Source organism: Herpailurus yagouaroundi, unplaced genomic scaffold (assembly GCF_014898765.1).
Source record: "Herpailurus yagouaroundi ecotype Mexico unplaced genomic scaffold, PumYag 185, whole genome shotgun sequence".
Classification (NCBI taxonomy): domain Eukaryota; kingdom Metazoa; phylum Chordata; class Mammalia; order Carnivora; family Felidae; genus Herpailurus; species Herpailurus yagouaroundi.
The window spans coordinates 9,885,773-9,913,721 of NW_024412416.1; the positions used below are offsets into that span (position 1 = coordinate 9,885,773).

At 47.1% G+C, this 27,949-nt stretch overlaps 1 protein-coding gene across 10 annotated transcripts in view; it reads right to left on the reverse strand.

The window, feature by feature from the left end:
- The window catches only part of AKAP13 (A-kinase anchoring protein 13), a 333,617-nt gene that overhangs the window by 137,209 nt on the left and 168,459 nt on the right, over positions 1–27,949 (reverse strand). For all 10 annotated transcript variants that reach the window (XM_040493732.1, XM_040493734.1, XM_040493731.1 and 7 more), the window contains 3 exons: positions 22,097–22,295; positions 16,399–19,474; positions 12,339–12,472 (listed from right to left, as the gene is read on the reverse strand). In XM_040493732.1, coding sequence (XP_040349666.1) covers positions 12,339–12,472; positions 16,399–19,474; positions 22,097–22,295 — 3,409 coding nt within the window. The remainder of the gene's footprint in view (positions 1–12,338; positions 12,473–16,398; positions 19,475–22,096; positions 22,296–27,949) is intronic.

The following is a 27,949-nucleotide window of genomic DNA, read 5'->3' on the forward strand; positions in this document are numbered from 1 at the left end:
TGAGGTGGGGGGTGGGGGCGGGCTATGTGAGCGACAGCTCTTCCCAAGGCCTACAGGTCACACCCTTTGACTTCAAAAGCAAACCTCAGAGCACTGTCCATGTTATATTCTATGCCAGTCTGGAAATACCTCTTCTCACAGCTGGCAACTACTCCTTTTAATGGGGAAGCCAGGATTTAAGCCCTTTTCCTGACTCAAGGAGGAAAGAACAGTCTCAGACACGGAGGAAAACAACCCACTGAGTTTGATGTGAAGCAGACACAGCACCAGGTCTCAGCACTAATGAGGGAGGAGGGCCGGAGCTCTATTTTCCTCCTTGAGATCATCCCATTAGGGAACCTAATGACTCCTAAGAAGGAACACAGTCTATTGTGCTGTGTGTGCTGGAGACAGGGACAGGAACTGTTCTGTGGCCAACAATCGAGACACATGCATCACTTTCTGGAACTGGGGTGAAAAGGCTGGCTCCCTACTTAAAGGCCAGCAACGCTGTCAACAGGGGAAAATCCCCGGGGGTGAAACATGACAGCAGGGGGCCACTTAACGCCACCAAAAGTGAACAGCAGAGGGGCCTCTGGTGTAGACAGGCCTACATAATAGATCACTCTTCTCTGGTGTGGACAGACCTACACAACCTACTACCCCTTCTTGGAGTTCCCAGGACCCAGGTGTCTGCTCCCACTTCACTCCTTCATCTCTCCCAACGAGCTTCTTGTGGGATGGGGGTGGATCTTACTCATTTTGCCCATCACGCCCCCCACCCCCGTTTCCACGACAAGGTTCAGCACACAAACAGAAGTCTGCAAATTACAGCCTCAATTTAGTTTTGGAAATGCAGAACAGTAACTCTTATAGGAAAGGACTACATTCTAATGGCATAATTCATGATGGAATCTTTGTTACAAATGTTTACAGCAAGGAACTGGCGCGTGTGTGTGCGCACGCGCGTGCTCGCACATGCACTCTCTGTGCTTCCCTGCTGACAAGCCAGTCTGTGGCTTCCCATCGTCCCTGGCCTCACAGGGCTGGAATGAGAGGAAAATCTCCCGAGCCTCATAGAATGAAGGCCCTGCTGCCCACGAAGTAGAGATCACACAGCACGTGGGCCTCAGCGCTCCCTGTCGCTCTCGCCTCCAGACTGGTCCAGGCCCTGCTCCAACCTCATGAGGATGTAAAGCTGAGGTGGGGCCACTGGCTCTTCGTCTGCCGTCTCTGCCACTAGCCCGGCACAGCAGGGAGAGGCCCGATGCCAACCCACTCTGTCCCCAGGCCCCCGGCATAAAAAAAAACTTAGCTTGTAGATGATTCAATGGGGAAAATGATGAGTACGATAGGGTTTCTGGTGGCAAAATAATGGGGAAAAATGGCAAAGAAATAAACTGATGATGTCAGAAACAAAACAGAGCACAAGCACATGTTCCAGAAGTTATGATTTCCATAGAAACAAGAGAGCTGAAGGGCACTGGAAAGGGGATCCTTTCTCCAGGGACCGGGATGTATCCCTAGCGAAGGGTGTGGCAGGCATAAACTTCCTCCTTTTCCAAGTCACCCATCTCCTGTGGGATTGCCAGAAAACGTCATTAAACAAACTCGACTCCTAAATGACTCATGCGGGCTCATTTGGAACTGAAGGCCTCCCCCCCTCGGTAGAGGATGGTTTTCAGGAAAGCTAACCCAGGACAGGCATATAGAACGTATAGAGAGGCCACACTCTAGAAAGGAGAAGGCAGCAAGGATGCCACGCTCTGGAAAGAAGGCAGCAAGGAGGCAGGATGCTCAGACCTGTCTCGCTCACCCTACTTCATGACCCGCACGAGGCCCAGCTACACACACCCAACAATCGACAGGGGATGGCAGTCTGCTGAGGGGATGCTGCGGGGCCCCTCAGTGCAGTAGGTGCACACAGCCTGTCAGTCACAGCACACGAATCACGTGTGCCCTGCGGTAATTTCTCCTGGTGTAAGGGCGGGGCAAACAAGACCCAGTGAGACAGAAGAGGGTCAGTGATCAGTAAAGGCGTCGCTGTGCACGGGGTTTCCACAGCAGAGTGAGCATGGGCCTGGGAGTCAGCAGGAACACAGGAGAGGTGCGCATGGGGCCTGGGCTTTTGGTGTGACACGGAGGAGCTGACTGCAGTGACACAAGCTGATGATATCTGAGGCAGAGGTGGGCAAGGAGGAGAGGCTGGGCCATCACAAGACTGACTCCAGGGTTCTGGATCCTCGGGCCGAGCCCTGGCCCTAACCAGCAGACAACGGCAGGCCCGGGAGTGCTCTAGGCTCAAGTTCCCTCCTTGCAAATTAAAGGGTACAGACTGCATGACAGAGATGATAATTCCTCCCTACACTAAGTATTCTATAATGAGAACAATTATTTCTGGAAGATTCTGGATTCCTGTAGTTAGAGAATCTGAACTGCAAAGAGAAGAGACCTTTAACTGGCTTCATTATAAATCTTACGATTTCCTGGCTCTGTATTTCTACAAACAAACCAAGGTGTGTGTGTGGGGGGGGGGGGGGGGACCAACATCCCAACCCAAGTACATTTTCCTAGTGATTTATCTGTCTTCAAAAATATTCCAAATAATAGAATAATTCACTTTTTTTTTTTTTTTTTACTAATTATCTCCCCTTCCTTTTTTTTTTTTTTTTTTTAACTGTCTCCAGGAAGGGGTTAAGCAAAAGTTTCCCAGATGCTATGCAGCTCACAAGGTAGCTCATATTCGATGCGGTAAAAGAAACACACACGAATGTTATGGGTACACATCTCAAGTAAATGAAAGCTCAAAGTCCAATTCATACGTCCAAATACTTTCCATGGCATCCACATTGGGAAGCTATACATTTATTCCAATGATTCCTCCTGTTTGTTCAAATACTTTCAGAAACCATCTTCTGCAACTATCTTCAACAGAAATCCAAGAACCATACACACAAAAAAATTGGTTTTATGCCTCTGCCTCAGTTCAACCCCAAACTCCAACCCCAGAGGGAGCAGGCTTTCAAAACTCTTAAATATAGGTCACTCTTGATGACCCTGATGACCCAGTCAGGATAGAATGCCGGCTACAGGTAATGATCCACATAATAAATATTCTCACTCACTCTGACTTCTGAGCGAAGCTTCAATTCAGGATATTTTGAATATGCTCATCTGAGTGTCATGGAAGGCATTGTCAACACTTTCTCGGAAGACTACCTACATGACACTGGGGGAACACTTAAGACCACGTCACAATGACCCTCTAGATCCACAAGCGGTGACAGGGCTTTGGGGGGGTGGCTCTCAGATGGGAAGCAAAATGCCTGGGTCGCTGCATAAAATGAAAGAGGCAAGGAGGGAAAAAATACAGATTGACGCTGGTTGAATGGAAATATTTACACAAAGGTACCACTCTTTTAAATTCCCATATGGTTCACATACTACCAAACACTTCTGTTCTTCATACTTGGTAAATGTTACTTTTCTCAGTTTCCTAATGGGACTTTTTTTTAACCTGGAGTACTGCCAGGTCACAGTTACCTTGCAAATTGGGGCGTTTCTGGCAATTCTTGGGCAATTCTATGCTCTAAGGGCCAAGTACATAGCGAAAGCAAACAGAACTGGCTGTTTAAGGCTGGAAAGCACATCAAAGGCTCCCTCAATCTATCCCTATTCTTTCCAATGAATATTTATACCACATGTGTTACATCATGGTTATTACCAAGGAAACCCTACTATATGTCACACAAGCACTTCTCAAGAAGTCATTTCTCTGTGAACACCCAAAGCACATTAATGGTTCCTATGGCAGATCTCACATACTGTATTCACATAACATGATTACGTCTGTGCAAGCCTGCTCTATTTAAAGAAATCAGAAGCAGAGACAGTATTTAACTTCCAAAAAATTCCCTAGATACTTGATTCAATACCTTGAAAGGGGAAGGCGTTCATTTAATGTTTGCTAAATGAATGAAATCAAAGCCACAGGCTATATCCCCAAATTGAGCCGTCAGAAATAGAAATCAGTACTTCTGAAACCTTTCTTGGATAAAGTAAACAAGTCCAAATAAAGTGTGTCCCTTTACTCTTATGGTGGCCAGCCAGGGTAAGACCTCACCAGGCACCTTCTTAAAATACATAATCAAAACCTAATATGAGAAATCTGTGTCTTTCCCAGTCATGTAGATCCCTGAGGACATTAGGCCTTTCTTCACAAATCAAATGACATTCTTTAGTTTTTCCACTAAGAAAGTTTCCTTTTTTGAGAGGCAAAAACAAGCAGCCATAAAGCCATGTTTATGTCAGTAAACCGAACACGGAACTTAGGATCAAAAGCAATACACTATTTTTCTAAGGCAACCTCATGGTGGCCCTTCCAAGTCTACTGGTACAAATCATGGGTACAGGGGCACCTGGGTGGCTCAGTCGGTTAAGCATCTGATTTTGGCTCAGGTCATGATCTCATAGTCCGTGGGTTTGAGCTCTGCATTGGGCTTTGTGCTAACGGCTCAGAGCCTGCGTCTCCCTCTCTCTCTGCCCCTCCCCTGCCTGCACGCTGTCTCTCTTGAACATAAACAGACATTAAAAAATTTTTTTAAAGAAATAATAGGTACAGCCAAGTTTGTGTTTCTGACAGTATGTATGTATCTTCACTCTCACAATGAGCTTAAAAAAATTTTTTTTAATGTTTATTATTTTTAAGAGAGACAGAGAGCAAGCAGGGGAGGGGCAGAGAGAGAGGGAGACACAGAACCCGAAGCAGGCTCCAGGCTCTAAGCTGTCAGCACAGAGCCCAATGTGGGGCCTGAACCCACAGACCATGAGATCATGACCTAAGCTGAAGTCAGCCGCCCAACCAACTGAGCCACCACCCAGGCGCCCCTCACAATCAGCTTTTAAAAATGAAACCTGGAAAGCCACTTGAGGTAAACCCTGTAAAAACAGCACACAATTCTTTAGAAACTTCCCTTCCCCCAGGGTGCACACAGGAGCCTGGACAGAATCTATCATCTAGCTCAATGGAAGTTATCTATCCACAAGCAATTCTATGTTTAACACTTAGCAAACCAGTAAATGAGATGCAGAGTAGTGTCTCTTCCCCTGGAAGAGGGGTCTCTGGGTGCAGGCTGACCTGTTTTCATGTTAGCGTCTCTAAGGCCTACCACAGAGTTCAGTGAACGTGTGCTGAATCAAGTACTGAATAAATTAGGGCACCCCCCATCACATGAACACCAGGTGGCATGATAATCTACCATCATGGCCTGACAGAATTAGTCATTTCTTCCAAGACCATTTTAACCAACACCTATCTAAAGTCATTCATCCACAGTGTTAAGAGTGGGTCTGATAATTCTTAGTATAAAATGGGATTAGAATTACATCCACTACATATAAAATGCCTATCACATGCTACACACTAAACTAACCCTAGTTAGTACAAATAATTCTTAAAGTGGGCATCATCATCCCAAATTTATAGATGAGGGATCTGAGCCTCTAAACAAGCAGATCAAAGCGGCAGATCAAGTTGCAGAACTGGGATTAAAACTTTGGTTTATCTGGCTCCATAAACTTTCCATTATGCTTGGCTACTATCCTTGACTGTCAAAATAATGAGATAAGAAAGAACAAGAGTGGGATGAGGAGTGTAAGAAACGGGCCAACAGAGTGCTAGGAATCAGGTTTGGTTCTTTTGTCTCAACAGAAGATTAAAAGGCACACATACCTCCTTCAAAATATATGTATGACCTATGTTTAAGCAGTTCTGTGAGGGGAAAAAATTAGATTATTAACATAAGGCTCCAGAGCAAAACATCTTGAAAACCATTTAAGGAGAAAGTGAATAGTTAAGAATCTGGCTATCAAATAAATGTGATTTCAAAAAAGTCCCTCATACGGTCCAACACACAGAGTTGTCTGCTCACTGTGTTGTACACCTGAAACTAAAGTAACGTTGCATGTCAACTATATTTCAATTAACAAAAAAAAAAGTCCCTGTGATTGTCCTTTTGGTCCAACACATTAGATTTACGTCCCAACATCTGACCAACTGGTCAAGAATTAAGAGCTGGAAGAAACTTCAGAGAGTTCCTAACGATTACAACAAGGGAGAAAATAGGCCAGATAAATTAAAGAACTTGCTCAAGGTCCCTTCAAAACCTACGGTGGGATCATTACGTTACACCCTTACACATATCACCTACAGATATTTTTATACTAAGGTTATATTTTTTCAACTTCTGACTTTACAACCTGAACCTGTGGTTCTTCGAGGCACTTCTTTTTGGCAACTATCTACTCCAGAAGAGTATTTGCAGAATTTCCTGGAAATGCTCCATTTCAGAGGAGACACGGAGAAAGAATATCTCCAAAAAATTTGTATGAAAAAGCTGAGGAGCAAGTTTTCCTGTGGTTGGGGCCAGCTCTAGCGCCAGACCCAAAAGGGATAATTAGGGGGGCCTGGCTCTCTTAAATGCCAAATACATGCACAGAAGACTTATTGGCGTCTCGTAAAGAGGCCAATTTGCCTTTCCCTAGGTGATATACCACAAAACTATATATGTAAATATGATAGCAGAGACACCATTAAAAGGACCTTTCTTGAAACTGAAAACTTAAATAAGAGGGTAGGGTGTGTACGCCATCTTGAGTGTCAGTGTTATGGCTTGTCCAGTTAGTTAGCAAACGGCCTGAGAGCTGCCATATTTTCCTACAGCGGCTGAGCACGAAGGCTGTGACCAGCCAGCCACATGAAGCAAAAGCTTTTAACCAGACTCCTGGACTAGAGATGGAAATGCAAGCTCGCCCCCTTGAGACAAGAGAAAGAAAACACTGTGTTCCATTAAAAATAGCAGAAGTAGAGAGAGAATTCAAGAAGATTCTAACCAGAAACCATCCAACATTGCCCTTAACCAGAATCCTGAAGAAACAAATATCAATATTGTTGTAAAAATAATTAAGAATGGAAATGCAGTTAATGTGATATTTCACTGTGCTGTTATTAAAAATGGGAGGATGGTTCTGATATAAACTGCTTTCTTGATTGGGGCCCGTGTGTTAAATGAAGAGTAGACTTTCCCAGTAACCTAATACCCAACATATGGGTTTTTATAGTTGCACTTGACCATATTTGTTCTGGAGTGTTTGGCTGCTAGGACCATGAGCATGCTGACAAGATATATTGGCCTGATGAATTAACTGTTCCGAATGGCTAATAAGCTTATGCAATGAGCATTTGGAAAATAAATTATTACAGAGATACCTCAATGAACAGACACCCCAGGGAAAGAAGTTCCTTCCTAATGAACCTGGCCACATACTGAAGGGCAGAGATTCCTACAAGATGTGCCGGTCTGTGGCACAGGGCCAGGGAGCAGTAGTCAGAATTCTACCCTGACCGCCACAGAGCAGATTGTCAAACAGAATGGTCCCAGAAGGCTTCCCATTCTGCACTTAGGTATTCAATGTCATCTCTATACCTAGTCATATCATTCTTTAGGAAATAAAAGGCAGATCTTGGAAAATCTTAGTAATTTCTGCACCAACAGCCAACTCTTTGGACAAACACTATGTTAGTGATACTTAGCTGCAGCTAACAGACTGTAACAAGAACAGGAGATTTATTTTAAAGTGACTCAGCTTAGGTCCTAAAATGGCCAAAGGAATTTCTCCAACCATCACTGAAGACCCAGTAGTATAATGTGATGGTTTTAGAGTCTTGGCGAATGCGAGCACCATTCTGGGGCCCCCCCCCCCCGGTACTTGTTTAGAAGGCAAAAGTCCACCCAGGTGAACTGGACTCCTGAAAAGTATATAACCTAAGTTTGACTCTTCTGGAAACCACAGAATAGTAGAAACATTATTAACATAGAAGTAAGGTTCTAGTGACACTTACAAAGTTAACTTGTTGTGAAATAAGGCAAGTCACTTAACCGTCCTGAAACCATCTTCTCCTATAAAGCAAATATGTTGGACTTCGGATAATCTTTAAGGTCCATTCAAATTCTGAGGGTCTCAGAGCTACAACAAGCTCCACATCTCCCAACTCAAACTGATGTCTGACGCTCTTTCTGAAGCGTTTCAGAACACTAATCACGAAGCAGAAATGGAGTCTTCGTTGTTTTAGGAGCCACCATATGCCAATGATTACTTAAATAAGAGCATACTGGAATCTGAAGTGTTGAAATTATAATAATGCCAAGCTGTACTTTGTGTGGGCCAGGCCCTGTTCTAAGTGCTTAACATTTATTAACTCAGTGAGCGGGGAATAAAGAAGGCAACAAAAGGTCACCTGAGAACCTTGAAACCAGTAATGTATGTAAGAGGAGTTAACCTGGAGTACTGAATTGTGACTAGTATTAAAGCTTTGACAATATTTCATAACAAATCACAACCACAAAATGCCGATAAAGTGGTGGGAACAGTACATCTAAGCAAATGACTTGGTCCCTAAGCTGTGAACGATTTTCAACCCAGTAAAGAAGTATCTCTTAGGACCATCTATCTTAGTGAGAAACCAGCAGCATCTGGCACATACCTGTGGTTCCTCCGAGAAGAGAAGCGTCCAACTTGATAGCGATGAATTCTTTTATAAATGGTGATTTTAAGCATTACTGACCTCAAAAGTAAGGGTTTGTTCACAGCACAGTGGTCAAGCCGGTTTAGGAACGAAAAATTCTTTAAATATTCGGTAGTGTCACCGACAGAGGCCCCTATGTGCTGACAGTCATGTGCTTAGAGAAAGTTACAAAACGGGAAGATCCCTAGAAGAACTTAAAAATGGATTCTTTATGTACATTTACTAGAAAACTGCAGTAAATACACCACCGTTCTAAGCATTCAAGACAGTAGCCGAGCTTTGGATACATAAATTCTTTTACAACTGGAAGAGGATGATTCAGTGAAACGGTAATTCAGTGAGGCAACGACTGGCCCATTCCCAAGGCCAACACGCAGACTGGGCATGCGTCAGAAGGGATGGGATTAAATAATATTAAACTAATGCCACCCCACCCTGTTCAATCTCAAGTTCACTCTTTCGGGGTGAGAAGTAACCCTTTGCAGACCACAAACACAGAGTCCACGGGGTAAGGCCAGAAGATAGACAGGTAAGGAAGCCAAGCTCTGGAGACACGAAGTCAAAAAGGTACTTCAGGAGACACCGAGAACTGGAACTCCCTGCCTCCCAACATGCAGTCTGATTAAACTAGAGTTTCCACCACAAAACAAAACAAAACAAAACAAAAAAACAGTGTGGAAAATAAAACAAGTAGACTTGCTTTCTCCTTCTATTCATCCACTGGTGTACAAATACTCTTCAGGCCAGGGGCCCACTGCCTGTTTTTGTTTAGCCCATGAAAAATCTTAGGAGTTGGCTTTACATTTTTAAATGATCAACAAAAAATTCCTCAGAAAGAAGTATTTCATGACCCGGACATTATGGGAAGTCTATATATCAAGTTTTATTGGAACACAGTCACACTCTTGTTTACATAACACTAAAACAGCAAAGTTGACTAGCGTGACACTGCCTGTCCCCCAAAGCCTTAAAATACGATCTTTTTTTTAAAAAAAAAAACAAAACAAAAACCCTTGTGGACGTCCCTCCTGACTCACTGAAAACCTACACAGTGAACGTAGTATATGAAGAGTTAAATGGCAGAGAAAAAGAGAAAAGGAGACACAGGCAAAACTGAAGTGTGTGTTCACGCTCTATCCTACCAAGTCACAGCAAACAGGGCCCGCGCTGCAGAGCAACAGGGAAGAGAGCCAAGCGGTCAGATGTCACCTCATTCCCACACTGCTCGGAACACACTTACTCGACCTGAAAACCTTCCAGACCCGAAGATCCGTTAACATACGCTTTCTCCAACTGTACGCAGCGGAGGCAGATGGCACACGAGGCCGAGGTGTTCCCAAGCAACACACACATTACAAGCTTCCGACCTACGGATGCCCCTCGGAAGCTGCTGGTCGTAGAGCCTGGGACAGTCAGCTGGGAGGCCACCCTGCTGTCGAGGTCCTGGGTTGGAAATCGCACTCCTTGCTCTTATTCTGGCTGGGTCCGACCTTGGGCTGGGCATGAGACCTCTCGGAGGTCCTTAGTCTCTTATCTGGAAAATGAGACATGCTGACCAACCAGAGGAGTATGCTCTCTCTCAACTCTTAAAACCAGAGGAAAAACGAGAAGAGAGGAGAGCGGGACGGGAGGAGGGAAGGACGGGAGGAGGAAGTTAAAAAAAAAAAAAAAGGAACGTTTTGTTTCCTTTTTTTTTTTTTTTAATTTTTTTTTTTCAACGTTTATTTATTTTTGGGACAGAGAGAGACAGAGCATGAACGGGGGAGGGGCAGAGAGAGAGGGAGACACAGAATCGGAAACAGGCTCCAGGCTCCGAGCCATCAGCCCAGAGCCTGACGCGGGGCTCGAACTCACAGACCGCGAGATCGTGACCTGGCTGAAGTCGGACGCTTATCCGACTGCGCCACCCAGGCGCCCCTGTTTCCTCCTTTCTAACAGACAAGATACAACGAGGACAGAGCCAGCCGCACGGGAGGGCAGAGTGTGGGCGAGCGGCCAGCTGTCTTCCATGACGGTCGTCACTACTGTGTTCACATGGAAGACCGAGACGGGCATTTGAATTCAAGGATGTGAGTTTGTTCCTTCCCTGTTTTAGGGGCTTCTGGAAACAAAGACACACGTGTACCCATGCAGGGTGTGTTCTCTCTTCTTTCCCTAGGGGCAAGAGCAGCATCGGTCTGAATAATGCCTGCTCTACAAGCAGCCGCCCAGGCATTAGTCACAAATATTATCTGTAAAAGGGAGCGGGCTAGAAGAGTCCGCACCTCCCTACCCCTGTACTCCAATAAAATGAAGCTTGTTTATCACGGCTCATACACTTGAAATAGTCTGGGAGGGTACAGTGTGCTGTTTACCTGCTGGGGTAACTAAGAAAAAACACCATTTAGACCTCTGTGAAGAGCAGAGACGGGGACTGTCACGTCTAGACAAAGATGATGGATTTTCTGAGGGGAAATATGATTTAGTCCAGTAACGTGGCTCAGGTCATGATCTCAGTCAGTGAGTTCAAGCCCCACGTCGGGATCTGTGCGGACACCTCAGAGCCCGGGGCCTGCTTCAGATTCTGGGTCTCCCTCTCTCTCTGCCCCTCCACCACTCGTGCTCTTTCTTTCTCTCTCTCTCTCTCAAAAAATAAATAAACATTACAAAAAAATTAATTAACCAGTAGGGACTCTAAGGTTTAGAGCACGGTTTCTCTCAACAAGTTTGTTCCCTCGTTTTAAGTTAATAGCTTTAAACAAAAACAGAAAGAAGCTCAAGACCCTGAAGAAAATCATTTCTGAACACTCACTGAATATTAAACATTAAATTACCAGTGATGCAGCAAATCCGCTACTGGGCACATGAAAACATACATCCACATAAACTCGTACACAAATGTTCCCGGCAGTATCATCCACGACAGCCGAGAAGTGGAGACAAGCACAAGATGTGGAACATCCATAGGACGGGGTGGGAGTTGGCAATGAGAAGAAACAAAATACTAATCGATGTGACAACACGGTTCAACCTTGAAACAGGAAGCTGAGTCAGAGAAGCCAGTTGTCAAAGAGCTCAGCGTTCCATGTTATTCCACGTACGTGAGGTTCTAGAATGGGCAGACGCACAGCAACAGGCGGGAGATGAGGGACCCCCGGAGGGTGGGGCGGGACGGGCTGGTGGTGCTGGGCCGCTACCACGGACCGTGGTCACCGCTGCACAGCTCTGAAACATACTGAAAACGACGAAGCCGTGTACCTGTGCGGTTGGATCTTATGGTACGGGAATTATAGCTCAATGAAGCTGCTATGAAAAAAGCTACTGAACCGATTTATTTTTTTGGTCGCTAAAAATGACCTGCTACACATTTTAGACAGCTAGTAGAACTGGAAGTTAAAATCTCATTTTTGCTCTCAGTTTTCTGTACCAAGAAAGAAGAATCAGGTTTAAGAAGGGTTACTAGAGCCCGTTCTGTGGGAATTCTCATTTTGTGACATGTTCAACGTGATGACAAGCCAAAGTCCTGTGCTCAGGGAAAATCTTGTTGGTTACCATCGCCAAGGGACCCACGGAGAAGGGCCCACTCCCCACAGCTACGCGGTGCGGCGCCCACGGTCTACGAAAGCTGAACTGCAGCAACACACCCACATTTATACGTGATGGAACAAGAGAAAAGGGGGAAATACCGTTGTTTAAAAAAATACAAGCGTTGCCCAAACAAACAAAAGGCTATAAATCAGACACAACAGACCAAGCTAAACACATTTTGTGCTTACACAGACTTAATGCCACTTACCGCCTGGGTCTTTAGGCCTGGTTTCATCTCTGCTGTGGTGGCCACGTCTCCCACGGCCACCTCTGCAGAGGCCACGCCCGTCCTCCCATTACTCCGAAAATCCACTTCGTCGGCAGCTTTCAGGTCTGGCATTTCTGAAGAGAAGAAGGGGGTTACAAAGCACATCTGAAAAATCAAATCCCGTTGTCTTACTGTGTACACAACTCGCTGCAGGCTTCACGTGTTTTGTTTGCTTTTGCGTTACACAGGGAAGTATTCAAGTGGAGCTGGTGTCATTTCGGACCCCGTGCTGAGCTAGTCCTTTATCACAGGGTTGTTCGGTTTTCCCCTGGCCTCTGTAGGGGTTTGCGGCTAAGGCGACATCCAGTTCGACGTCTACTCAACTTCCATTTTCACTATGGGCTTTTCCTCACAGATCTTGAGTATGTACTGACTGCATGTGGAAAAGGACATTCATAAGCTTCAAGGAAACAGATGAATAGCTACAGCCAGGTAGTCCATCTTGATCACCATCAAAGAGACCAAGATGTTTATGTTTGCACAGCACAAAGAGGAAAGACCTGCTGGGAATGAGATAAAGCCTTTAAGAAGGGTCTGACTTTCTTTAAAAACATACTTGCACACTCTCATCTATCCATCACTGCAAGGGACAAGACTGAAGTGTTCTGGTAAATTACATTTTGTTTTAATTTTATTTCTCCCTAAACCAAAACATAATCACAAACAAGGAATTCTCTCTCCCCGCCACCTTTTTTTTGTTTTTTTTAAGAATTTTATTTTTAAGTAATCTCCACACCCAACGTGGGGCTTGAACTCATGACACTGAGATCAAGAGTTGCATGCTCCACCAAGCCAGCCAGGGTGCCCCAACGAATTCCTTTTTTTTTCTTTTTAATTTTATTTTATTTTTGAGAGTGTGGGGGAGAGGGGGGAGAGGGGGAGAGAGGGACAGAGAGAGAATCCCAAGCAGGCTCCATGCTCAGCACGGAGCCCGATGCGGGGCTCATGACCTGAGCTGAAACCAGGAGTCAGGCGCTCAACCACCTGAGCCTCCAGGAGCCCTGGAATTCCTTTTTGTAAAGAAAATGTTTTTATACATTTTCTTTAGAATTATGTTCACCAGACCAAGCTGTCATGGTTTTTGTTACCTGACCACCACATGGTCAAGCAAATACAGGAAGGAACTGATAAAATGAACGTCTGAGGCAAATTCATGCTTTGACATTGTTAAGTGAAGGGTAAAAATTCACCTTGACAATACAGATAAAAATAGAACTATCACCTCAATTTCATGTGGAAATTTTTCTGTGGCTGGTTTTCATCTAGTCATGCCACTGCTCCGGTGGAAAAAAAAAAAAATGTTCCCTACATCAAAGGCCAGAAGAGTTTCTTTCACCAAAGAATAAATCCTACTAAGATTTTATTCTAATACACATTATGATGTGCCCAAAGATCTACTTCAGATTTAGGAATGTGACATTCCTATTAATGAACATTTATAAATTCTTCCTTTGCCCCCGTTTATAATTATACAATCTTACTAGCAATTTAAAAGTGGGCAAAAACAAGTTTACTTGCCCAAAGAATCAAACTCTACCTTAATTTCAGAAAATGTAAATAAAGTGAAAACAATTGAAGTAGGCAATCCCCTCAAGAAGGACTCCCTAATCAAAACATTTCTAAGTAAGAGTCATTTTTTCTTCTGGTGGTTGATGACTTTTATTTATTTGGGGGGTGTAATTTTTGACACAACCTTACCATCCTATACCCGTCTAGTGAAAATATGGACCTTGGCAAGCAGCGACCAATCACAACGGTGAACAGTGATTACTGAGACACAGGGGTGCTGGGAATTTCTACGGGCCTGGCCTGGCTCAGTCAAGTACAACTAACTTCCCAAACCACTGTGATCAATGCACTCGGGTGAGGGGCCACATCCCCTGTCTCTAACCAGAACTTTCGTGTTTTCTCATCTTAATTTCTATTTGGCTTTATCTGCAGCAGCATATAAAAACAGAGGCCAAAGCCATGTGGCTTGTTCCAAATCAACAGTTGAACCAAAGTCTCTTCACTCATAAAAGAGTATGTGTAAATCCAGGAATGTAAACTTCCCAGAAAATACCCTTTGGCTGAGATCACACTCAGGTGCTTTGTCTCCAGGGCAATGTGACCAGGGACTTTCCCTGATCCTGGCATTCCCCCCCGCCCCAAAGAAAGCACTTACTTCTTCATGACTGGCTACTCTGCAATATAAGATCATGAGCCTTGAACACATATGACTCCTCCTGGGAGCAGAACAACTCGCCCACACATAACAACCAACTGTAAACGCAGACACACTGCTGAAACTTCAGCTCGTTTTCCTTCCTGAAACCTCAAAATCTTAAAAATCATCTCTTAGCGTCTATACCATTGCTACGTACCACCGAAAATCAAAGTCTGAAATTTCCCCTGGTTTCTACCTCTTCTCTCTGGGTGTTACAGACACAAACTTCACATAATTTGCAGTTGCTTGGGTTAAATTCTGACTGCTGAGCCAGAAAAACAAATAATTCCAGCCCGTGTGGCCAAAGACATAGCGCCCGAATGAAGAGAACACAGCCCGGCATCAGCTTACAGCCACTCCCTATTCTTCTGAAATGTCAACCTGCCAGGGCCCCCAAAATAGACTTGTTGTTGTATCTTATTTTAAAAATTAGAGACCTTTTCATTTAAACTCTGAGACAGCGGCCAACAAATTTCTATCACTGACAATCCAAAACACGAATAGAACTAAAAACCTCACCTCACCAAAAACACACTACTTCGGGTTTCTTAAAGCCTTCCATGGGGGGAAAAAAGATTATAAATGGTTAAAGACCCCTCATCAGGGAGAATGCCCACGGGGTTGAGGTTACTCTCTTTCCTAAGCAACCTCTTGTGTCTGTTTGTTTCTCTACACACCCCACCCCCACCCTCTTAACACCTACCACACTTAACCCGATTTTCAAAAATTGGAAAAAACAGCAAAAACAAACCACAAAAACAAATCAGGCTCCTTCTTACCTCTGCAGCCTGGGGGCGAGCATGGAGGTGGGTCCTCGGTCCACACCTGGTAACAGGTGGTGGCATCAAAGTGCGAATCGAACTGACCTTTAACGGCTGCACCACGTTGGGACTCTGGTTCGGCTTCAGCCTCAACCCCCAAGAAGTTTTATTCACGTCATTTATTTCCACTGAGCAACAGCGGTTTCTGTCTGCTCTCTCTGGACATGGTTACCCACAGATGGGACAGGCTGCTGTGCGAGCAATCTGCTCACAACAGCTGCTTCACCCAGATAAGCAGACACGACGTGTGCCCTGTGACGGCTCAGCGCACTCGGGCGGACATCCTGCATCCCATGCCCTGCGCTGCGCGGGGGCCTGCACTCCCAGACTGCTGCCCGAGAGCAAGAGGCAACGGAGCTGGAAGTCGGCTCCGCGGGCAGGAAAGGGAGGGCGTTCTCTCCGCTCCCCTCCCCCACCCCTCCCCAATGACCTAATGCCACCATTTTGGACGTGGGGTCACGCGCACAGAACGACACTTACAGCTGTCTCACGAAACCACCCTGACTCTATTTGCTCAGGACACGGACCAGGACGACAGGGGAAGAAAAGTGCTCTGGGCTTGTAAGCAAAACATGTTTTTGCAGCACTGCTTTTTCACAGTTCTAGAGAAAAGGACTAAGCCACACGGATAAAAACATCTGCTAAATTCCTTTATCGTTGCAAAGCACCTGCACGCTAGACAATTTTCTCGGTGAACAAAACTCCCACTGCCCTGGTGTGACAGGCTTAATCAAACAAGCCAGGAGTCTGCAATACAGGAAGCAAAATCTGTCCAACCCCATGCTGACGTGCCTGTCCTGACGGCGGGCGGGGCGGGGGGGCGGGGGGTGGTTGCTGTGAACCTGGCAATGTACCCAATGAATGAAAGACGCTTCTAAAACCACAGAGACGCCCACTTTTTGCCAGCACGTCTCAGAGACTCTTCAGGGAATCTGTTCCACAAGCTGGGACTTTTGTATTCTGCTCTGCTTACCTGTTGCTGGCTCAGGTCCGTCAGCAAGCAGATTCATCTTCTCCAGCTCCCCGCTTTCAGCCGAACACCCTGCGAGGTTGCCAGGGGCTTCTTCACGAACACTGCCCGTTTGTGGGGTCTGCCCAGGCACAAAGGCGATCATGTTCCCTGCAGAAGCACTCACTGGCCGCTCGGTCACCGGGCCTGACTCTGGAGGACTGGACAGTGACATGTGACTGGTCCCCCGCCCAGTGAGGAGTGCTCCCGAGGCCTTGACTTGATCTAGGACGGCCTCCACAATGCGACTCGCGGCCTCCTCGATGGAGTCGGCGCTCTCGGGCAGATGCGCAGCACAGGGCAGAGGGGGAGCGCTCCTTTCCCCGCCTGGGGCCTGGTCACCAGTGCGTGGGAGCCCAGCCTCCAGGGGGACCTCTGTGGCAACAGGCTGCCGTAGGATGTGATGTGCCTGGGTGTCCACCTGTGCCTCCCCGGAGCTGCCCAAGCTGCTGCCGTGGTTCACTTCCTTCCAACCGAGAGGGAGCAACTCTGGAGTCGCAGCGCCCTGTGGGTCAGTCACTCCTCTGTCTGGTAAAGCTCCTGGCGACCCCAGGATCATATTCTCCTCCTGGCTCAACGAGGCTTTTGGAAGCGGGAGGTCTTGTGTGTTGTGTGATGCAGCCTGTCTCCCGGCCCCAACGGTGCCTGGTAAAGCGTTAGCCACGGCGACATCCAAGGCCACCTTTCCGTTCACCTCACAAGCAGGGTTTATTCCCTGGGGGTTAAGGTTTTGCACTCCAGCATCCAGAGCAAAAGCTCGACTGCAAGGCTGAGCCTCAGCCCCATCTGGTAAGAGCCCTGGCGAGGGAGCCGAGCTGCCCTGCTCTGCACCCAGGGCTTCCTGGCGTGGGGCTGCAGCCAGCCCGGCTCCCGGCGGCACCAGGCTCTGTGCAGCCCCACCTTCAGTCGGTGGAGAGACTGGTGGGGCCACTTCCTTGTTTTGCTGAGTTTCTGCATCAAGGCAGGCCGAGGGCGTGTCCAGCGTGTTGCCGTGCTCCAGGGCTCTGTCCTCGCCACAGCCAGTGGAGCCGGGCTCTCCACGGAGTCCCCGCGCCTCCTGTCCGGGAGGTGGTGTTCTCCGCTCTTCCTGAAACGTTCCCAAGGAAAGCGTGTCTTCCTTAACAGGGGAACAAGTCACTGCTTTATCCCTGCCACCCTGTCCCTGAGCTTCAGAGCTTTCTGGAAGCACCAGATTTTTCCCTTCTTCAGTCAAAATGGAACTGGAGGCCACAGTGGCCTTCCCCGCAGCCAGCAGAGAAGAGTCCGCGCCACCCTCGAGATTCGGAACTTCGGGGGCTGCTGAGAGGCAGGGTCCCCCTTGTTCCTCGCCAAGTGCCGTGGGACTGGTATTCCCCATGCTGGGCTGAAGCTGGAGAGCGGCGGAGGGCACGGGCAGGCCTGCGGCGCCGTCTTCTAGGGGCTCGTTCGCATCTCCGCCCGGGCCATCTCTACCGTCTGGAGCCGTGTGCAGTCCAGGAGCTGCTGTTCCCTTTTCTTTCTGGGAGGGGACAAGAGAAAGCGCGTCATCTTTGGTTACTGATTCACTGCCTGAACCGCCTGCCAGAGAAAAAGCCCTGTCTGATGTCACTGCCTGGTCCGGCACCAGCTCCTTCTCGGCTCCGAGGGCAGCAGCGTGCGGACGCACCCCGAGCGTATCTGTTGAGTTGGTTTCTAATTTCAAATCTCCTCCTTGGCCCTTCGTATCCGAAACTTCAAGACGACAAAATGCCACATGTTCCTGGGTATCTCGCACAGGGCCGGGGGCGGCCGGGCTAGCCCGTGGACCTTCACAGCAGGCGGCGGGGGGTGGATGCTGCGTGGGGGCCAGTCCTGGGGGGCTTTCAGGCCGGGTAACTATGTCATCACAGCGTTCCGCAGCCAACACACCACCAGAAGTCACCATGTCCTGCTGCCGCGTGGAGACAGCACACGGCTTGCCACCTCCAGCGGGGGGACAGAGGGGTGATTCGCCGTTTGGGCTTTGGATGGGAGGTGAATCCGTTTCTGGCTCCTGGTTTGCCGTGTCTTTTTGGGGCCCAGGAAAGGTTAGGCCAGAGGGCGATGCTGGCACACTTGTGCCTGCCAAGGGAGCACAGGGCTCAAACCCATCGGCAGGCGTGTCTTCCGCTGCAGCTGCAAGTACTGGGGGGCTCGGATTTGGTGGAACCCCAGCGCCCCCCTCACAACCTTGCGAAGTTTCAGTCTCTGCAGTTTTGACGGTGGAGGCTTCTCCGTTACTGCCTGCAGGTGAACACTCGACAGGTCTGGAAGCCTCCAGGGAAGCAGTGGCAGGGACGCCGTGAGGAGCGCCGGCTTCACCTGCAGGCTTCCTCGGGCCTCTTCCATCACAGGCTCCAGCCGTGCTGACACCAGAGCTGGCAACCTCTTCGCCCGTGCTCCCCCCAGCTTCGAGCACGTTCTTCTGGGTGGGGGTGTCTGTGTTCCCGAGATCACATTTTGGGTCCCCAGCAGTCACTGGGACGCCGACTGCAAGCTCCCCTCCAGACAGATGCCGAATGGCAGCGGTGCCAGGCTGCATGGCCACGTCTCCCTGCGGGACGTGGTCTCCGGCGCCTGGAGACTCCTGGTCCGCGGCCAGTGCGGCAGATTCTGTTCCAGTTTCTCCGTTTCTGAGTCCACAGCAGGGGACGCCCCCTGCTCCCTTTCCTTCACAATCGGGCACACTCTGCAGGCAGTGGCTGGGCCCAGATGCGGCTCCGCAGTCCGCAGCGCGTGCTGCCTCCACCTCTTCCCCTTTCCTCTCCACGCCTGCAGTTCTCCTCCCGCAGGAACAGTCTGTGTGCTCCTCCTTAGCCACACCTGACAAATCGCAGGAACTTGCAATCCCCCCGGCAGTGCTCCCTGGGCAGCACGGAGAGCTTGCGGTGTCTTCGGGAAGACGGCGCTGCTGGCCGTCCCTGGGGGCTGATGCACAGCAGAGACACTGGCTGTCTGTATCCTGAGCAGCGGGCACACCTGAAGGATCCTGTGCTGTCACCATTAAGGGCATGGGATTGTCCATCTGCTTAAGGTTTGTTTTCTAGGAGGAAATGAAAGATACTTTTAAGAACAGTCCCTGGGAAGAGGGCACTGACACCTATACGCAAAACTCCTGCCGGAGACCGCTCATTGCCTTTCCAGCCCTATGATCACATGGTAAGCTGATCTAAATAGATACAAACACATCTTCTCTTGTAGCTGCATATCCACTGGAAAGATAAAAATGGCCAAGAATATACAAGATGACTATTTCCTAAGTTTTATGAACTCATTCTGGAAAGGTTGATGGGAGAGGGGCGCCTGGATGGCTCAGTCCAAAAAGTGTCTGACCCTTGATTTCGACTCAGGTCACAATCTCACGGTTTTTGAGATCAGGCCCCATGACCACGTTCAGTGTGGAGCCCTAAAATTCTGTCTCCACCTCTCTCTGCCCCTCGCCACTCTCAAAATAAACTTAAAAAAAATTTTTTTTAAGTAGATAGGGGATATTCTTTTACTTAAAAAAAAAAAAAAAAAAAAAAAAAAAGCAGTTCCTCTGTTATCTAGTACCAAACATTAAACAAGAACATATCAAACTAATAATAACCAATTCTTTAAAAAACTTTTTTCCATGTTTATTTTTGAGAGCATGCACGCACGCTCATGCGCAGGGTGAGGGGTAAAGAGAAGGGGACAGAGGATCTGAAGCAGGCTCTGTGCAGACAGCCCAATGCGGGGCTCAAACTCATGAACCATGAGATCGTGACCTTAGCTGAAGTCGAATGTTCAACTGACTGAACCACCCAGGTTCCCCATAATACCAAATTCTTGATTATTCTTAGAAAGTACTGTGGCTTGATGATATTGTAGGTCATCTCAAAATTACATTTTGCAACTTTGCAGTATTTTAAGAAACACAAACAGATATAACCAACTATACGGGAATGGTTAAAAAAAAAAATCACAGTCGTTCAACCTGATGGCAGATGCCAAGCTGTTACATAAATGTGAACTATGAAGACCACAGTGAAATCTGAAATACAGATTTACAATACAATGTTGGAAAAAATAAATAAAGCCTAGAGTTAATTTAAGGTTATAAGCATGCAAAATTCAAATGTACTTTTAGACAAGGCTTAGGAAAAATGGAGAAAAACACAGCTCATCTTTGGGGTTGGTTTGCCTTTTATACCAAGGTTTCAGGAATTCTTACAATACTACTATTTGTTCAACACATAGAAACTATTTGTAAGACATCTGGCTTCGCTCTTCCCCACTGTCTGACCTACTGCAATGGTCTCACACAGATCTACTGTGCCCTCTCTGGTTCATTTACTCTCTCAGTAAGCACTTAACAGTTCTCCTACATCACACTAGTCCTGTCTACTAACCGGGCCTATTGTAGAAATTTCCACGTGCAAGTGTAATATGTGGTATGCTCACTAAAGTCTTTCTAGTAAGAGAGTACCGCCCTCCCCCCCACCCCCCCAGCAAAAAGTGGATTTTCAGTAAAAGCTTTTGCGCTATGCTGCTTAGAGTGTTCAAATTAATTTGCTTCCACTGTTGCTGAGAATGTAACCGTCCCCTACAAATTATGAAAGCAAGTCATTACATTTAATAAAGGGTGAACGTTCCAGAAACAAGTGGTGTTTCACAAACAACTTTAAAAGCTCCTAACAGCATGCATCCTCTCCGAGTTTTCATTTCTCATAGTTTCCTGTCAAGCATTCCCATACGAGACAGTAACTTTGGCACCTGCAAGCTGAGATTTTCAGGTGGACCGTCATTCACCCAGTAAGAAGAGCTCTAAAGGAAAATCGGACTCAGCAGTCCGTTCAGAGCAAAACAAAATGACGCCTGTTCTGGGCGTGCACGATTCAGAAGGGGAAAGGCAGGCCCATCACACAGCCCTGCTGTGGGGTGTCTTGGCCTGCTGACCTCAAAAATAATGCCTGCTCCCAAAGAGGCCTCCAGTACTGAGTTGACCCCAGACGACCTTAAATGAAATTACTGTCAAGCTTTCTCCAAATCAAATCAGCTCTGAAATAAACTGGGTGGAAAAATTATGTAAACTTAGCCTTCAGATGTTATGGCCAAGAGACATGTACCCATATGACGTTTATATTATGCATAATAAATGCTACCAGGGAGTCTGTAATGTTTTTACGTCTGGCAACAACTTTATCTTGAAGGCTTGAGTGGATTATAAAATCTTTATTTTTTTAGTGATCTTTTTACCATCCAACTATCAATTTAAATATAGTAACATTATCATCGCTCACTGGACTAGTCGTGAGGCTTTATCTCTGAGTATAGCAACCATCTCAGGAACTGTTTTGCTCAGTTTTATAAAGCTAAACTGACAAATTTATAAACAGACGAATTTCCCTTGATGCCAGGAAAACGGAGTTCTAGTTGTTGCGTATGTTTCTGCATCTGCAGTGTGTACGTGTATCTTTCATTATTTCAAAAACATGGCAAAAAAAAAAAAAAGAAAGAAAACTGCCCGCGGCCTCCTGCTGCCGCCCCCTATCTGTAAGTGGTAACATCCAACACCACTAAAACTGCCCTAAGGGGTTTCACAATCTGTGAGGAGAGCATTTTTAGGCTCCAATTATAGCAAGGTTCACTAGGGCAAAGAGTGAGGGCACAAAAGCCTGAAAATGGACATTTTCCTCCTTACCATTAGCTGCTGTTGGATGTTCCTAAGTTTAAATATGTGTCCAGTGCAACGGTCTCCAGGAAATGGGGGTTCATGGTGCGCTTCGGACTCAGAAGTTAACGTATAGACGTCCAGCTCTCGATGGTGCCTCACAGAACAGTCTCCGTAAGGTATCTCATAGGACAGACGGCTCCAGGAGTCTGGTTCTCCGGCGTTCTCCCTGGAAGCAGGCAACTACTGGTTAACACACGTACGTTCTGCTCCCGGCAGCTCAGCGCCAGCCCTCTGCTCTTACCCGGCTGCTCTGGGGGACCTGCAGCAGAAGTCTGGTCTGGGCACTTCCCCAGGGATTCAGGCATGGCCCTAACTAACTGCTCCATCCTCCTCAGAAGAGGTCACAAATGGATTAAATGAGAACTGCAGGATTCCTCCTAAACAATGTTTTGATCAAGATAAAGAGAGGTCTGGGAGCTTAAAATAGTTAATATTATGCTAACAACCAACTTAATGAGGAAATGCGAGGAGGATGGTCTTAGCCTGGTTTTCACTAGAAGCAAGGCTTATTACGCATTTCTCTCAAATTGGGTTACACCACACGTTAACTGCAGCGACTATACTGGGAAGTGAAGAAGTAGTCAGTACAACCCACGCAAGGGCACTCCAACTTTTGCTGACAACTCTCAAAGTCAACCATACAGACCACGACTGGATGCCATATACGCTATTCTTGTCATTACAATTAGGAAACCACTTGGTTCTAAGAACTCCAAGTTCAAATTTTTTTCATTTGGAAAACAAACAACCTTGCTCAACCAGTATCGTAATAAATGAAATAAGGCCGACAAAGGTACAGGTGTGTAAAAAAAGCATTTCGGGGAAAGGCCTCAAAACATAAATTCTCTTTATGAACCAGGAGATTGGTAAAGTACCCCACAGATTCTGGAAGGAGGAGGAAGGCTACGTTCGAGATCGTTCTGTTTTAAAATGGAAGAATTAAGAATGAAGCATGAAGAAGAAACAGACATGCCACCCACGGAGAAATGGGAGGGATGACACACGACTCCCTCTCTGCAGTGTTTTATTTACTAAATCACACCTGTCTGTCATTAACAACTCACCAGATAATAACTGGAATTTGAAACTAACAATATGTTATATAAGAAAGCCCAGAAGTGAATAATTGTATGCTGGCTGAGTAACAATGAAGGCTGTTCCAAAAGAAAACCACTGTAATGTCCATACTCATGAGTGACACCCCAGCAGTTGCTTAAAATGAACTTGGCAAACACTCGGCTAAATCCTTATGTGCTTACCAGGTCGCTCTACTCTGAGTGAAGTGACCTCAAAAATGAAAGTACAGTTGACTCTTCTTGGGCAACAGGGGTTTGAACTGCACGGGTCCATTTACACACAGATTTTTCTCCCCAGAAATACAGTACGGTTCTATAAACGTATTTTCTCTTCCTTATGACTTTCTCCGTACCATCTTCTTTTCTCTGGGCTCCTTTACTAGAAGATTACAGTGCGTAATGCATGTAGCATACAAAGTTTACATTAACTGGCTGTTTATGTTATTGGTAAGGCTTCCGGGCAACAGTAGGCTATTAGGTTTTTGGGGAGTCTATACTTACATTCGATTTTTGATTGCACAGAGGGTTCAACCCCTGCGCCAACAATGGACTGTTCAAGGGTCAATTCCACTTATAAGATAGTCACTTAAAGGTTCAACTGAATGACTCGACTAAGTGACCAATCAGCTATACCAAAATAAAGGGGCGTGACTTCTCTGTAAACGGAGTTTTGAAGCTCAATTTGGGTTGCCATTGTCGCTAACTCTGGTTAACTGTCTGACAGAATCGGTAGCATAGCTGATTACTCAGATTACCTCCTACAGCCATACTCCACTAAGAAAAGACCTCTGAAAACAAAACCTGATTTACAGACCCCATCCCAGCATGAACCAAGTATAATCCACTAAGAAGAAAGGACTGTTTGCCGAGGCAGGGGCAATTAAAAAGTGATGCACTCCATTCCCAGCAAAATGGAATTCTCCACCAACCTTGCCACTATTAACTCTCGAACTGCTTCCTTTCTACTGTCTAAACCTTGAGGAACTGCCATCTGTAACCACAGACTATCTACCTTCTACCATTCCCAGGCTCTCCTTCCAGAGGAAGGTGTTTCCGTTGCCACAGTCCCCTGCAGGTGCCAATAACCCTTCCATCTCCCGACTCACTGTCCCTGTGAATTTGTGTTGCTTCCCAGTCTGTCTAGATACCAAAGACCAGTCAATGCAATTATTCTCCCACTGACTTCTGGGAACACCTGGTGCTGACACCCTTCCAAACCCATCGTGCCGGCAGGTCTGGGTCAAGCCCACCGTTCACCAAGTATCTGTGTGCCAGGAAGCATTCCAGGTGCTGGTGATACAAACCAAAATCCTTACCCTGCTGGAACTTCTGTACTTAGCAAGGGAGACAAGAACAGCCAGATTAAATAAAACAACTGGTATTCTGGAAGACAGCAAGTGCTATGGAGAAAAATAAAGCAGTGTGGTGGGACAGGAACACCTCACTGAGGCGGCATTTTAAGCCAATACATTCTGTGCTCTGTGTTCAGCATCATACAAAATTTTTACTGAACCCACTAATAAAATGTGGCAAAACTCCAGGCATAAGAACGTTTACTGCAACTTTAGGTATAATAGTATTAAAAACTGGACAACCCCTGGTCAGTAATGAGAGGGCTGTTTGATAAACTGATCTCTGGACTATTACGTAGCCATCACAAATAACTGAAATAATAGTTCAGTAACACTGAAATCTACAACATTCAGTGAAATAAGCAAAATAAAAAGCATAAAACTGTAAGTCTAGGCAGTAAAATGCACAAATAAAAACAGTGTCACAGTGGCTGGGTTTTAGGTTGTCTTCCCCAAGATTTTAATTCATGTTTTTAACAAATTTTTTCAAGTCCCCTATTGAGCCAGGACTCGTTGCTGGTCTGTTAATGCTTTTCTCACTTGTGTGTTAGTGAAACTTTCTATAATCTCGTCAAAGGCCCAGCCTTAACCTTGTCTACTTCACTCTTGGGTGACCTTTCTGCCCGTCTTAGAAGCTTGAGACCACCTAAAGGGAGCTAAAACCATCTTCATCCACTAACAGATGGCTCTGCCCACCCCCCCCCAGCGTCCAAGACGCCCCTTCCCAACAGTGTGTTTGCTCTGTTCCGCCTGCCCTCCCTCGGTACCTGACGGGGTAATGCTCCCCCGGCTGCCTGCTGTTTTCCACCCACTTCTGGACCAGCTCCTTCCCGCCTGCCTACCAGTGCGGTTAAACCCCCAGCAGGAGACAGAGGGGCGGTGGCAGCAGAAGGGATTACTGGGGCCCTGCTGGGTCAAGAAGCGGCAGCATAAATCTGCACTCCGCCCTGGAGACCAGATCTCACCGAGGAATCTGGCGCCTGGGGGGCATCTGACAGCGGAGACATTTTCTGGTGGTCACACCCTGGGTGGGTGGGTGGGGGCACAAGACAGCTCCCCACGAGGGATAACCAGGCCCAGACTGGCAGTCGTGCTGACTTTGACAAACACTGCTGTCAACCCACTGGCCCACTTTGTCCTCCCTCCCCTCCCCGCCTCGGCACCAGTCACCCAAATGTTTCAAGGCTCTGTAATTTGGTTCCCCCTCACTCCACTGGCCACTAAAACCTCACGGTCACGGGTGTCCACTGATAAGAAAATACCAAATCCGGTGGCTTTTCTCTGTCCCCGTCACCCTCAAGTTTTGCAGACTTTTAAAATAGCGACTGGATTCTTCTGAACTTTATTCTCTCTGGACGTTCATGAAGAACCATCCTATTTTCCTCCGGTTTTCTCTGGCTCTCTCTCCTCCTCCTCACATGGTGGATGTGAGCACAGCACACATCAGCTTCCTACCCTCTCCCACTTCCTTTCCTCCTTTCCCACAGCCCCACCCCACCTCCCAAATCTCTCTCCAGCTGCAAAGTCCGCGTTCCTGTCCCACACTTCCACCGACTTCCATGTCTTCGCCAGAATGTGCGGTGGGCATTCTCCGATGTCAAAACTCAGTTTCACGTTCCCCCATCCCCCAAGGCGGCAGCAACCCGACTGATTTCCATGAATGAACAGTGGTCATCCCTAGTAACACCACTTACCTTCTTCAGAACATCCTGCTGGTTCTGGCTTTCCCATTCGGCGCCTTACTTCACTTCCTACGGGCCCCGAGTCACCTGGACCCTTGCAGTCACTCTTGTTACAGGCCAGCTGCCCTACACCCGCCACCGCTCCCCAAATCTACCCAACAGAATCATCTTAAGGCAACAGTGAGGTCTCCTCCTGCCCCAAAGGTTTGCTGTGCCTTCCCATTATCGCCTGTCTGCTGGGAGGGAAGCAGGCACGGTGTATGCCCCCATCGCCTAGGCTTTCCCTTCTCCTCTTAAGCATTCTACGGAGCAGCACCCCACGTGCACCGTGTGGATATAAAGCAGAAAGCCACACAAGTTCACGACCAAGGATGCTCAGCTATGAACGCCAGAATGACAACTGTCTCGTTCCGCTCTGCGACACGAGCTTCGCTGGCATGACAGCTGCAACGTGTCCACGTTAAGGCACTGGCTCAGTAACACACGTAAATCTGGCCTAACATTCTGGGGCTATGTTACAGAAAATCCACGCTCTTCCAACAACAGGATCACAAAACAGACAGCCACGTACGCAGAAGAGTGATGAGGGATCCAGGACGGATGAGGCATCACAAACAGACTCCCCAGCACTGAAGGGGGGTATTTAGCTCACCACGTGCCGCCTCCCTAACACTTGAACGCAGCCGGCCCCCTCCTCCTCTCCTAACTGCTCTAACGTCGGTCACACCCGCTTTCAGGGTCTACATCATTACACATCTAGAAGTGCCAATAATGGCTGCTTCACGTAACGACCTAAGAGAACTCTCCCTTTCTGGCACAACTTATTATTTTCTCTTGAATTAAGTTACCTTCTTTTTTCTAAGTACTCCCAGCTAGAACTTTGTTTTTATGGTCTTGCTTCACAATGGAATTCTCAAAGACCGTTCAAGGAAACATTTGCTCAACACCCACTAAGCAGCAGGCATCCCACTGGATGCCAGGGCCAGCAGATAAATATGGCAGCTCTTCTCCAGGACACGTGCAAACACACGGACTACGGTCAACCATGGAGCGCTCCTACACAGCCACAGTCTGGCTCACTGGAGGTATGGTCCCTTCCACGGAAGCGAGAAAGCAAGAAAGAACGAGGAGTTTTACACTTGCAAGTGTGGCATCTCATGCACTAAACATGCCATGTTTCATCAAAATTACAATGCTACTTCTTGTAAAAGTGTCGTTACTTTATGCATCACTAAGAAGGAAAAAACTTGAGTGAATTATGACATGACATTGTAGCAGTGTTGATCAGAATGTATCCGATTTCACAGCCAGAACAATGTACACCTTAAAAGAGATTATTAACAGGGGCGCCTGGGGCTCAGTCAGTTGAGCGTCTGACTTCAGCTCAGGTCATGATCTCACAGCCCGTGAGTTCGAGCCCCGCATCGGGCTCTGTGCTGACAGCTCAGAGTCTGGAGCCTGCTTCAGATTCTGTGTCTCCCTCTCTCTGCCCCTCCCCCTCTCTCAAAAATAAATAAATGTTAAAAGTTAAAAAAGAAGAGAGAGAGAGAGATTAACACAGGGTATAAATATAGCCAAACACCCTTTTGCATATGGCAGTGGTAGCGAAATGGCCAAGTGACCTGTTCAAACCTCATCGGTTTCCACAGCATGCTCTGATGAATGATAACATCCGCCCGTCACCCGTGTCCCTGAAGCGAATGGACAGCA